General features: G+C 37.2%; 1 protein-coding gene across 2 annotated transcripts in view; it reads left to right on the forward strand.

Moving 5' to 3' along the window:
• Positions 1–10,992: 10,992 nt before the first annotated feature.
• The window catches only part of LOC144956563 (pumilio homolog 1-like), a 45,802-nt gene continuing 42,902 nt past the window's right edge, over positions 10,993–13,892 (forward strand). Inside the window, exons 1-2 of one of the 2 annotated variants that reach the window (XM_078887144.1) lie at positions 10,993–11,119; positions 11,316–11,550. In XM_078887144.1, the coding sequence (XP_078743270.1) occupies positions 11,347–11,550 (204 nt within the window). In that variant the 5' untranslated portion in view covers positions 10,993–11,119; positions 11,316–11,346. The remainder of the gene's footprint in view (positions 11,120–11,315; positions 11,551–13,892) is intronic. The other variant, XM_078887145.1, reaches the window with a different exon arrangement.

Consider the following 13,892-nt stretch of genomic DNA (forward strand, 5'->3'; position numbering starts at 1 on the left):
AATCTCAACTGAACCAAACAAGAGAAAAAATACAAGTCACCATCTGGTTCCTGACCGTGCTGACTCGTACTTCGTGTGCACCCTATCAAACGACGAAAGGTGGTCAATGGGTGTATACTGTACTTATGTTTTTCTTTCCTAGAAACAGAACACAAAAGAGGGTTAGCGGAGTCCTTGGAAGTCAATCACTGCCCAAGGTTATTCATTCGAAAAGGACGCGGGGTTGAATTTCTTCATCGTACCTCTCTCTTATTTATTTATTAAAATCATTTATTCATTCATTTATGTATTTATTTATCTATTTTATTTATATCCAACACTTTATGGATGGACATATATTTCATATAATTTATAATGATAAAAATATTCTAAGGGACACAACAACAACAAAAATACTATGGTGTAAAACAAATGACGGGAAAAACGCGGTTATGTCCCTTTTATTACGAACACTTCTTTTTTTTTTTTTCTTTTCATTTCAATAATGATTGTTGTGCTGTGTCTTCTTTTTTATAATGACATAAATCACTACATTTCCCCTCACCCTCATCCTCCTTCTACTCCTCCTACTCTTCTTCCCGAATCCCGACTGCACCCGGGATCGATCATAGTCTCTTTGTGTGTGAAGCGAGTGCTCTACCAACTGACCTTTCTCCATTGTACGGTATCAATTCACGGCCCATTCTGCGTCAGGCATTTCTTTGACGTCACTCAGCTCCTTGATGTTGCTGTTTTTAGACAGACATTTTGGTGATTAGTTCTCACTAAATTATATCAATCGGACTATGGTAAACGCCCAAGGTTACACATAGTCTTGTGTTTGGGTACTTTATATATCCGGCTGATGGATATTGTGAGTATTTTACTTAAACGCATAGCATTCACAGACTGACACGGACGCGCACAGTTGACCTCGTCCGGAGTGTGTAGTCCATCAGAACCATTAGGCCCATTTTATCCGGGGTTCTTTAGCGTTCTTTCTAAACTTAAAACTTGAGTTGTCGTACAGAGAGCAATATCTACTAAGCGTGCTCAAAGCGCTTTACAAAAAGTCGCTGACCAACAGTAACACTTAACATATAGAGCATGACATGACGCCTGTTAGGCGATGTTACAATTTTTTTCCGACAGAGAAACCTTGTTAACGGACAGGTACTCATTTTACACCTGAGTACGGTGAGAGAATGTGACTAAAGAGCCTTTTCCAAGGACTCAACTATGCACCCAGCGAGGCTCGAACCCAGGACCTTCCGATCCGAAAGCGAGTGTCATGCCACTAGACAACACAGCCGCACTATAGAATTTATAAAGAACGGATAATTCAAATGGTTGACTAAAACCAAGAACAAAGAGCCGAGTGACGTCAATTCCGTTCCTTCTATTGGGACGCTCTCATTTCTTCGAAGTCTCGAACAATAGAGCTGACCAGACGTTCACAGTCGACCTTGACTTCATGATGAGGTAACCATCTCAATTGTTTCATAAGTCGTGCATATCCGTTTCACACAATGCTGTCTACTCCACAGGTCTGCTCTTGATTTCACACCTTGCAAATGTACAGCCACTGATAGTACGTCTGCCTTATTACATTCTTTTGTATCTTTTCAATGGGTTTTATTTTTACTACCAGGTCCAGCTTGCCCCGGGGCATTTAATTATGTTTGTAGTTTGGAACAATAGAGCTGACACAGTTGAACTCGACGCTTGAAGTGTGTATATATAGAACGAAGTTGACGTCACTCAGGTCTTTGTTATTTTTTTTTTGCCATCCACATTAATGAGTAATTCTCACTAAACTGTATTAACCAGACTATAAACGTTCAAGGTTACACATAGTTTTGTGTGTTGGTCCGATATATTTCCGGATGGCAATGTTGTAAACTTCTTAGCCAAGTGCATACTGTCTATAGAATTTAGTGAGAACAGAGAATAATAAATAATAATAAAATTCCCTTTATTCATCCCCAAGGGAAATTTGTCTTTAGGGTCTATTCCAAGGGAAGACTGGAAAAACCCAGGCGTCAGCCGCAGAGCAGCGCCGCAAAGTGAGCTAGGGCGAGGTGACTTGCTCAAGGCCACACAACGCAGCGGCGGGTGATTGAACTCGGTAACTTTCGGGTAGGAAGCAAAGACCGTACCGCTGAGCCACGCTGCTCCTGGTTATGGTTGTCTAAAAACAATAACAAAGAGCTGAGTGACGTCAATTTCGTTCCTTCTATTGGGACGCCCTCATGTCCTCAAGCAGTGGCGGTTCTAGCCTATTTATAGTGGTCGGGCAAAGATGAGTCGGTCATATATATATATATATATATATATATATATATATATATATATATATATATATATATATATATATATATATTTTTTTTTTTTTTTTTTTTTTTTTTGTTGTTGTTGTTGTTGTTGTTTTTTTTTTTGTTTTTTTTTTGTTTTGTCTTGTTTGTTTGTTTGCTTTGTTCGCCTTAAAAAAAATTTATTTCAACCACAAATAATCACATTCACAATGCAATGACAATACCAGTAGATTTTAATTATTCCAAACGTAATCAAAAATGAATCACGAAAGAGAATACAACAAAAAATTAAAGCGAAGAGACATAATGCGACAACACCTTCACAATACAAGTCCATCTCGTTCACTCGAAAAATTAAAGAGATGCTTTAATCCCTCAACTGCGAGATTAATATTTCTGTTACATTACTGGTTTTCAGTAGTACGTAGTAACTGTAAAGTTTTTATCGAGAAGCAACAACAGCAATATGACTCGAGTTTCATTCAGAGCTCAAATTGCATAATTTTACTGCTCTCTTGGTGGTTAGAATGATTGTGCCGGTGGTGGTAGTGGTTGGAATAGTGGTAGCGGTTGTGGTGGTGGTGGAGGAGGAGGAGGAGGAGGAGGAAGAGGAGACGGTGAGGGAGGATGTAATTATGGTAGTGGTTTTGATGGTGCTGTTGGTTAGAATGATAGGTGTGGAGACGATGACGGAAATTATATGATGATGTTGATATTGTTTTTATTTCTATTGTAGTACTTGATGTTAATGTTGTTGTTGTTGTTGTTAATGATGATGATGATTATGATGACAACGACGATGTCGTCGACAATGATGATTACAATACGATATTACAAAGTTTATTCAATCTTAGGCTTTCGCCAATAAATCATAAAATTTGATGACAACATACATGAAAGTGGAAAAAAAATGATAAATGGAACCAAACAATAAACTGATACCATTAATAACCACACAAAAAAAAAAACAAAAAAACAACGTAATACCACCAATACGTACAATAATAATAACAATAATAATAATAATAATAATAATAATAATAATAATAATAATAATAATAATAATAATAATAATAATAATAATAACAAATGATAATAATAACAATAATAATACGAGTATTACCATCATCATTACTACCACCACCAACATAATTACGTTTCCAATCAGTTTTTCTCGTTTTTTAAAATTTGATACCTATAATAGACGAAAATTCCGGTGATTTTGTTAAAGGGTAGTTAAAATATCTACGATTTTATTAACCCTGAAAACTACGATTTTTATTTTCCTATTTCAAGTAGGCAGGTCTGCTATTAAGTATGAGTTCCATAGTCAAAAAAAAAAAAGACAAACAAAAACAAAGTTTATTTAATCTTAGGCTTTCGCCAATAATTCATACAATACAATTAAGACAAAATATTGCTACTAATCTCTCCTCATGCATTCGTTAGACGATAACAATAACGACCGTGTTATCTTTACTCCTTACCCAACCAACCCCTAGCTTCCCGCCTCTTCATCGCAAACTATCTTATTATGTATGTATTAGCTTTAGGACGGGCAAGTACGGAATCTGCCCACCCTTCCTTTAAACGTATCTATTTCCTCTTAGAATTCAACTCTCTCTCTTTTCTCAGAAGAGTATTTCTCGTACACTAATTCAATTGTTGAGAAAACCAAAATGGTGGTTGTATTTTATATATTTATTTAGTCGTGACCTTTGAATAAAAGTGTTTTGTTTTATTAGAGGAAATGCAATAGAAAATTACATTGTTTTGCAAAAATATTTAGTATCTCAATAAAAATACAGCGGTAATTACTTTAAGAATTTGAAGAAAAAAAAAAAAGAACAAATTAATTTGTTAAAAAAAAAAAAAAAAAAATCAAATAAGAAAACAATTTAAATAAATGAGTTTTGAGAAGCACTAAAGAAAACGAGAAAAAAATAAATTTAAATGGTTAAACAAATATATTAAAACAACACAAGTTAATACTAAATTGATATATTAGTAAATTAATAAATTAAATTCAATACTGGAATCTTCCCAATGTCATTACCAGGGACGGCTGGTAATAATGGGCAGGGTGGGCAAATACCAGCCTGTTTTTTCAAGTTATATGCTGTATTACCAGGTCCGAAATAATCTAATTTAAATTAGATAATTTCAAAAGTTAGTACTTAAACTTGATACTTCGTACTGAAATCAATTTGTGTGTATTTTTGATGGATTGAGAATCACCATGCACCCCGTAATACATAAACCAGGATACGCTCCTGTTCTTTTTTTTATCAACCCCCCCCCCCACCCCCCCTCTCCCCAACCACTCCACTCCGCCCACATCGTCATCCCATCGTCACGTCGCCTGACGCTGAACTCCGAGTTTGCTGTCTGGCCTCTCTAGTACTAGGTCGGGCTAATTCAAATGAGCCCACCTTATAACCTAAATGCAGATTTTGGCAAACGTACTTTTTCTAATTTATTGCCTTACTTGTGCTGGTACCATTGATGTAATGACATTGGGAAGATTCCAGTATTGAATTTAATTTATTAATTTACTAATATATCAATTTAGTATTAACTTGTGTTGTTTTTATATATTTGTTTAACCATTTAAATTTATTTTTTTCTCGTTTTCCTTAGTGCTTCTCAAAACTCATTTATTTAAATTGTTTTCTTATTTGATTTTTTTTTTTTTTTAAACAAATTAATTTGTTCTTTTTTTTTCTTCAAATTCTTAAAGTAATTACCGCTGTATTTTTATTGCCATACTAAATATTTTTGCAAAACAATGTAATTTTCTATTGCATTTCCTCTAATAAAACAAAACACTTTTATTCAAAGGTCACGACTAAATAAATATATAAAATACAACCACCATTTTGGTTTTCTCAACAATTGAATTAGTATACGAGAAATACTCTTCTGAGTAAGGAGATAGTTGAATTCTAAGAGGAAATAGATACGTTTAAAGGTAGGGTGGGCAGATTCCGTACTTGCCCGTCCTAAAGCTAATACATACATAAGATAGTTCGTGATGAAGAGGCGGGAAGCTAGGGGTTGGTTGGGTAAGGAGTAAAGATAACACGGTCGTTATTGTTATCGTCTAACGAATGCATGAGGAGAGATTAGTAGCAATATTTTGTCTTAATTGTATTGTATGAATTATTGGCCAAAGCCTAAGATTAAATAAACTTTGTTTTTGTTTGTCTTATTTTGACTATGGAACTGATACTTGTCATAGCAGACCTGCCTACTTGAAATAGGAAAATAAAAATCGTAGTTTTCAGGGTTAATAAAATCGTAGATATTTTAACTACCCTTTAACAAAATCACCGGAATTTTCGTCTATTATAGGTATCAAATTTTAAAAAACGAGAAAAACTGATTGGAAACGTAATTATGTTGGTGGTGGTAGTAATGATGATGGTAATACTCGTATTATTATTGTTATTATTATCATTTGTTATTATTATTATTATTATTATTATTATTATTATTATTATTATTATTATTATTATATTATTATTATTATTATTATTATTATTGTACGTATTGGTGGTATTACGATTTTTTTTTTGTTTTTTTTTTTGTGTGTGGTTATTAATGGTATCAGTTTATTGTTTGGTTCCATTTATCATTTTTTTTCCACTTTCATGTATGTTGTCATCAAATTTTATGATTTATTGGCGAAAGCCTAAGATTGAATAAACTTTGTAATATCGTATTGTAATCATCATTGTCGACGACATCGTCGTTGTCATCATAATCACCATCATCATTAACAACAACAACATTAACATCAAGTACTACAATAGAAATAAAACAATATCAACATCATCATATAATTTCCGTCATCGTCTCCACAACTACATTCTAACCAACAGCACCATCAAAACCACTACCATAATTACATCCTCCCTCACCGTCTCCTCTTCCTCCTCCTCTCCTCCTCCTCCACCACCACCACCGCTACCACTATTCCAACCACTACCACCACCGCACAATCATTCTAACCACCAAGAGAGCAGTAAAATTATGCAATTTGAGCTCTGAATGAAACTCGAGGCATATCGCTGTTGTTGCTTCTCGATAAAAACTTTACAGTTACTACGTACTACTGAAAACCAGTAATGTAACAGAAATATTAATCTCGCAGTTGAGGGATTAAAGCATCTCTTTAATTTTTCGAGTGAACGAGATGGACTTGTATTGTGAAGGTGTTGTCGCATTATGTCTCTTCGCTTTAATTTTTTGTTGTATTCTCTTTCGTGATTCATTTTTGATTACGTTTGGAATAATTAAAATCTACTGGTATTGTCATTGCATTGTGAATGTGATTATTTGTGGTTGAAATACATTTTTTTTAAGGCGAACAAAACAAACAAACAAACAAGACAAAACAAAAAAAAAAAAAACAAAAAAAAAAAAAAAAAAAAAAAAAAAAAAAAATATATATATATATAATATATTATATATATATATATATATATATATATATATATATATATATATATATATATATATATATGACCGACTCATCTTTGCCCGACCACTATAAATAGGCTAGAACCGCCACTGGTCATTACATCAATGGTACCAGCACAAGTAAGGCAATAAATTAGAAAAAGTACGTTTGCCAAAATCTGCATTTAGTTTATAAGGTGGGCTCATTTGAATTAGCCCGACCTAGTACTAGAGAGGCCAGACAGCAAACTCGGAGTTCAGCGTCAGGCGACGTGACGATGGGATGACGATGTGGGCGGAGTGGAGTGGTTGGGGAGAGGGGGGGGGGGGGTTGATAAAAAAAAAGAACAGGAGCGTATCCTGGTTTATGTATTACGGGGTGCATGGTGATTCTCAATCTATCAAAAATACACACAAATTGATTTCAGTACGAAGTTTCAAGTTTAAGTACTAACTTTTGAAATTATCTAATTTAAATTAGATTATTTTGGACCTCGTAATACAGCATATAACTTGAAAAAACAGGCTGGTATTTGCCCACCCTGCCCATTATTACCAGCCATCCCTGTCCTCAAGTCTCGAACAATAGAACTGACGTTCACAGTCGACCTTGACATCCGGAGTGTGCGGACTCCATAACTTAATTTCAAGATGACTTATTTCATGATCTTAATGATTGTGTCATATGTGCATTTCCGTTTCACACAATGCTGTCGACTACACTGGTCAGCCATGATTTCACACTTACCAAGTGAGTAGCCATTGATAACGTGTCTGTCTGCCTTATTACATTCTTTTGTATCTTTTCAATGGGTTTTACTACCTGGTCCAGCTTGCCCCGGGGCATAGGTACTACGTTTGTAGTTTGGAACAATGGAGCTGACATCGGATAGACGTACGCAGTCGAACTCAACGCCAGGAGTGTGTATAGATAGTATGCGCGCATGGCCGCTTTCTTACTTATCTAAACCAGCGACATCTATAGATATTATTATGAAGTCCTAGGCTCTAGCCCGTCGGTCTTGTGCCATGACGGCATGACGTAGAAGTTAGACGTCTTTTGTAGTTGTTCCAGGTGACTATAAAGTGTGTTACTGATGCTTGGATTTGGTGGGAGGAATGCGCTTGGCTAAGAAGCTCACTCCATTGCCACCCGGATCAACACATACAAAAAGTGTATAACAATGAACTTTAAAAGTCTGGATAATACACTAAAGTGAAAATTACTCATAAACGAGGATGGCAAAAGACAATAACAAAGACCCGAGTGACGTCAACTTCTTTCTTTCTTTTCATTTTGTTTGCCTACACTCACAGACGAGACAGACCCCTCTCGTTTGTGGTCCAGCCTGGTCTCGGGCATATTATATTTGTAGTTTGGAACAATGGAGCTGACACAGAAGTAAGCAGCTGCACTCAACGCCAGGAGAGTGTAAACTCAATTAAATTTAATCCTTTGATTGTATATAGATAGTATGCGCTTGGCTAAGAATCTCATAACATTGCCATCCGGAAGTATAACGGACCAACACACAAAACTCTGTGTAACCATGAACTTTTATAGTCTGGATAATACACTAAAGTGAAAATTACTCATAAACGTGGATGGCAAAAGACAATAACAAAGACCCGAGTGACGTAAACTTCTTTCTATCTATCTTTTCAATTAGTTTGCCTACACTACCCGTCCCAGCTCACAGACGAGAGAGACCCCTCTCGATTGTGTGGTCCAGCTTGGCCTCGGGCATATTTGTTTGTTGTTTGGAACAATGGATCTGACACAGAAGCAAGCAGTTGCGCTCAACGCCAGGAGTGTGTATACTCAATTAAATTTAATCCTTTGATTGTAAATACTGTTGTAAATACTCTAGCCCATGGCAATCTATGAAGGTTAAGGTCAAGCACGATCCATCCGCCATAGTCCTGTATTATCTATGGCCATGGTCCATGCGGATATGTTGTCTTGTGGTAGGATACAGGCCTTAGGATTGAAAGGTTCTGGGTTCGAATCCCGCATGGTTGAGTCCTTGGAAAAGGCTCTTTCTTTATTCACATTCCCTCATCGTAGGCCTACTCAGGTGTAAAATGAGTACTTGACCGTTAACAACGTTGTCTTTGTCCGAAAAAAAATGTAATATCGCCTAACAGTCGCCATGTATCGTCCTACCTTTTAAATGTTGCTAGGGACCTCTTGCAAAGCGCCTTGAGCACATTTAATGGATATTGCACCACATAAAAGATCAATAGAAACAAGTTTTTGAAAACTTATCTTCACTGTTTCATTATAGTATTTGCATCTGTTACTGTTTAGGGGGCAGCGTGGCTCAGCGTTATGGTCTTTGCTTCGTACCCAAAAGGTACCGAGTTGGATCACCCGCTGCACTGCGGTTGACGCCTGTGTTATTCCAGTCTTCTTCCCGTATGGGATGAATAAAGGTAATTTTTATTTTTTTATTTATTTTTATTTGTATTCAGCTTTAGGAATGAGTAACCTTCAGAGCCAATAGGACCATGGAACCGGTGTTTATCCCGCTTTCTATAGCGTTAAACGGACATTAGCAATCGCTTGCTATCTTTGGATAGGACGATAGCCTATCGCAAAATACTTACCGCCAGATCAAACAGACCCAACTGTTACCAAATCGGAACAATCAAGGTGTCAGAAAAGATCTCGGCGGCTGTACCCGGGATCAATCGATGCCTTTGTGTGCTAAACAAGTGCTCTACCAATTGATCTATCGCCCCCCATTGTATTCGTTTTGTACGCTCGTCTTCTATAAGAAGTCGCTGGTTTGGACCGTTCAATTGTTTACCTACCTGATCTGACCTGCCTCGGGCAACAGACAGCTTCTAATGCTGGGCACCGGGTTTGATCTCCATTAGTCACATGCCGGTCAAGTGGCTCTCTAAATAGGCTTGACATCCAGGAAGGTCTCGCGACTGTCAACTGGATTTACTCCTTCGCCCCCGAATATGCCTCAAGCCGTGGCCTTCGTAAAGTTATGGCCTGATACTGACCAAATAATGACGTCAAAATGCCAGTCTTTTGCCACAAAAGAAAACAAATCGTGAGTTGTATTCAATAGTTCAACCAATGAAATAACTTGTTTCCATGAGCACTACTAACGACAACTCACTAGGCGGTGCAAAAACCAAATAATGACGTCAAACTGCCATTCCTTTTGGATTTCAGTGTCATAACGATGGCTACGCTCAAGCTCTCCCACCACGACAGTCGTGTCGGAGATCCACGAGGGAGGCCTCGGGCATTTGAAGCCTCGAAGAATAGCTGGAGTTCACACAGCCGTGGACAGTCGACCTTGATGTCCGATGTGTGTTGTCCAGAGGCTACTACTACATATTGTAACGTGTTGTCCATAGCTCCCTTGAGTGTTATATCATGTATTTCAATGGCGAGTGTCAGACAGTCCTGCCTTACACACATTGCAGGCGTTACACAACACAATCAGAAAGGTTACGATTTTATGTGTTTGTTACGATTTGCTACTGTTTTGCCAGATAGAGCTAGTACCACTTTCATTGAGCCCGTTTTTATAACTAACTAACTAAATAAATAAAGCTATTGTTGACTACAAATTAATTTGAATTAAAATTGTTCAGTCCTTTCATTCAGTAATTTTACTCAAGTTACCATAATATTCACAGTCAGCCATACCATATTTGCCCCCCCCCCTAAGTGTACACATATCTTGTGTACTTATGCTAGCCTAATAAACAAAGAATGCCTTGTATTTTTATCTTTTCAGAAAAACGAGACTGGGGAGGGGGGGGGGGGTCACTAGAATCAATCATGCGGGGGTTCACTTCTGTCGTTACAGCAACCACTCATAAACACGCTGTAAACCGACAGATTTTCTGAGTTTATTGAACGACATAACACAATATTGAGGGTGATTATGATGAAATCTAAGTAATTTGTCCTTAAAATAACGATGTGACACATGATTCACTACAATGAAGTAATCTCTCATAACGACACGTGTCGATTTGCCCTCGCGTGTGGCTCGTTCCACTCGTCAGTTTCAAATCAATATTTTAGGGAGACAAAGGAACGACTGGGTATTTTGTTAATAGTGTAAGATGTGATCTTTTATAATTATTGCATCATTTTTGAGTTGTTTCATTGATAAAAAGAAACGTTAACATCTCCTTTTTGTCGCTGACTAGCACTTATATTTAGCGCGCATGGGGATTTTCAATGAGTCGCCAATCTGACGTCACCTTCCCTTCCTCGTTAATTTCCCATAATGCTCTGCACGTAACCAAAATGGCCTACCATTTCTAGGGGTAAAGAAACAAAAACGTTCCTGTGGGTCGTACAAAAATCTGAATCAATCAAGGTTTGGCTCATTACATCTGAATTTGATTAACTTACAAGAACTAAAATCGTTTTCTAAATTACCGGATTGATACGGTAGTATTTCCCAAATTTCATTTTTACACATCTAATACATCAAGATAGTGCATGTCTGTTACTGTTATGTTTACCAAGTGACAGTCATAACTTAGCTCTTGTGTTATTGTCTTTGTTCTCAGTTCCAAGGGTATGCAGTAGCAGAAAGTTTGCATGCCGGTTCCAAGCATGAATAATTCTTCGTGGGAGGGTGGTCAGGGTATGCTCAATCAAAGAGATATTCGTCAAAGTCAAGGAACTCGTTCACAAGATGATGCCAATGTAGGATATTTATACCAAAGAAGTCACAATGATGCACCAACGATGGGAGGATTTCAAAAGCGGTGGCCCGTTGGTGATGATTCAATGTTGGAACAGGTACGTTGTTTGCTTATTGCATGAGTTAAAATATCACAATCTAGATTTGCCAGTGAACGTGACTGTCATTGTCCAGACATGACGTGCATAGACTAAAGTGAGAAACCAGACTAGACTCAGGCTCACACGATGATGAAATACAATGCTGAAAGACAATGACTTGACAAATTTGTTAGCTTGAAACTAAGTCCACATATCCAACAAATCAACAAGGGCCAAGTAATTAATAAGGAAATTAGTCTTTTCCTTTACTTTACTGTTGACATTCTGATTCTGAGTAGTAAATAGTAAGGACTTACTTTAGTTTTAGTTATTATAATAGTAGTAGACTATAGAGACTAAGACTAAGAATCTAAGAAGATTGAACTAACAGTCAAACTCAAACGTGTTGTCATAGGCATAGTCATAGTCTGTGAGTTCACTGACACACAACTGAGCTGACTAGAACTAGAACATTCTATTCTATGTTTTGCGTTGAATAAGTGAATAAGTGGGCATTTTGGTCTAAATCATTTAGATTTTTAGTAGGCTCAGTTGCCAACATTACATTGAATTAGCTGTACCAAGTTGTGTTTCTCCCAATGAGGGGAATTGGTGGATTAAAAAAAAACTTAAGTTAGAAATGCATGAATTTATGGAGAAATTCCATTGGTAAGCCCTTTGGACTTGGGGTAGCATTTCTTTCAATTAGTATTTTCACAATGGATTTTTCAGACGTTTATTTATTCAATTTGTCAATATATAGTATAGTATGGTAGCATTTTAAAAACTTTAGGTCCCAGAAACCGTAACCGCCTCTTTCTGATAGTGTCGATCAACATTCTTCCCTTTCTCCCCTTCACCAACACTTTCTCGTTCGTATACATGACAGTCCATGATTGCCTCAACATTCTTCTATATATCCACATCTCAAATGCCTCTAGCCTCCTGGTACATTCTTTGTCAAGCGTCCGCATTTCACAACTGTATAAAAGGGTACTTATAACTTATAACAATATGTTTCCACTACTTTCATTCGGGTCTTCAACTTAAGGTTGTTGTTTGACACAACTGCTATTGTTATTCTTTGTTTTATATCCTTTATTCCACTTGCGTCATGGGAGGTACATACTGTGTCTTATATCCCCCTATATCTGTTTTCCAACTTGCTTTCTATCTTTGTTTTGGAATGAGATTATTGGTTTTGTCCTGGCTGGAAGGGAAACGGTCAAATGTATAGTTAGTTGTGGGAGATAATTTTTCCATTCTATATCATCTCTGTTATGCACTGTATTATTTTTTCTTTTACATATGTATGATTTGTAAACAATTGAGCATATTAATCTTGCGGGTACCTGTGCTTGTGTTGGTGTGAGACATTTAGTGATTTCAAACCAAGTACACTGATAGTGTGCTCTTGGAATCTACATTTGTCCCTATTTGTAGCATTCTCCTTTTCACCCTTATTCTTGGGTGCTTTAATTGTAATTCTAGGTCTTTTTACTATCCCATTTTCTTCTTTTTACTGGTGCTGATATGACCTAATTGTGTTGCAAATGTCGTAAAACCCTTAAAAACAAATAAATAGAACATAACATTAGTCTTAGGCCCACCACCACCACATCATTGTCACTATCACTACTACTACAACCACCACCACATCATCGTCCCTACCACTACTACTACAGCAACCACCACATCATCGTCCCTACCATTACTACTACAACCACCACCACATCATCATCCCTAATACTACTACTAGAACCACCACAACATCATCGTCCCTACCACTACTACTACAACCACCACCACATCATCATCCTACTACTACTACAACCACCACCACATCATCATCCTACTACAGCTACTACAACCACCACCACATCATTCCTACCACAACTACTGCAACCACCATTACTAAAATCAATACCACATCTTCATCCCTACCACAGCTACTACAATCAATACCACATCTTCATCCCTACCACAGCTACTACAACCATCACCACCACACCATCATCATTAAGACCATCACATCTTCCCTACCACAACTACTACAACCACCACCATACCATCAGCCCTAAGACCACTACTACTACAACTACCACCACATCATCATCCTTACCACCACTACTACTACGACCACCACCACTACTACAACAACCACCACCACATCATCCCTACCACCATGACTACTTCAACCATCACATCATCATCCCTACCACCACGACTACTTCAACCATCACATCATCATCCCTACCACTTCAACCACCACTGCCACATCATCCCTACGTTCACTACTACTACAACTACCACATTGTCATCCTTACCACCACTACTACTACAACCACCACCACATCATC

Source organism: Berghia stephanieae, chromosome 11 (assembly GCF_034508935.2).
Source record: "Berghia stephanieae isolate SIO BIC M18660-M18661 chromosome 11, UCSD_Bste_1.3, whole genome shotgun sequence".
NCBI lineage: Eukaryota > Metazoa > Mollusca > Gastropoda > Nudibranchia > Aeolidiidae > Berghia > Berghia stephanieae.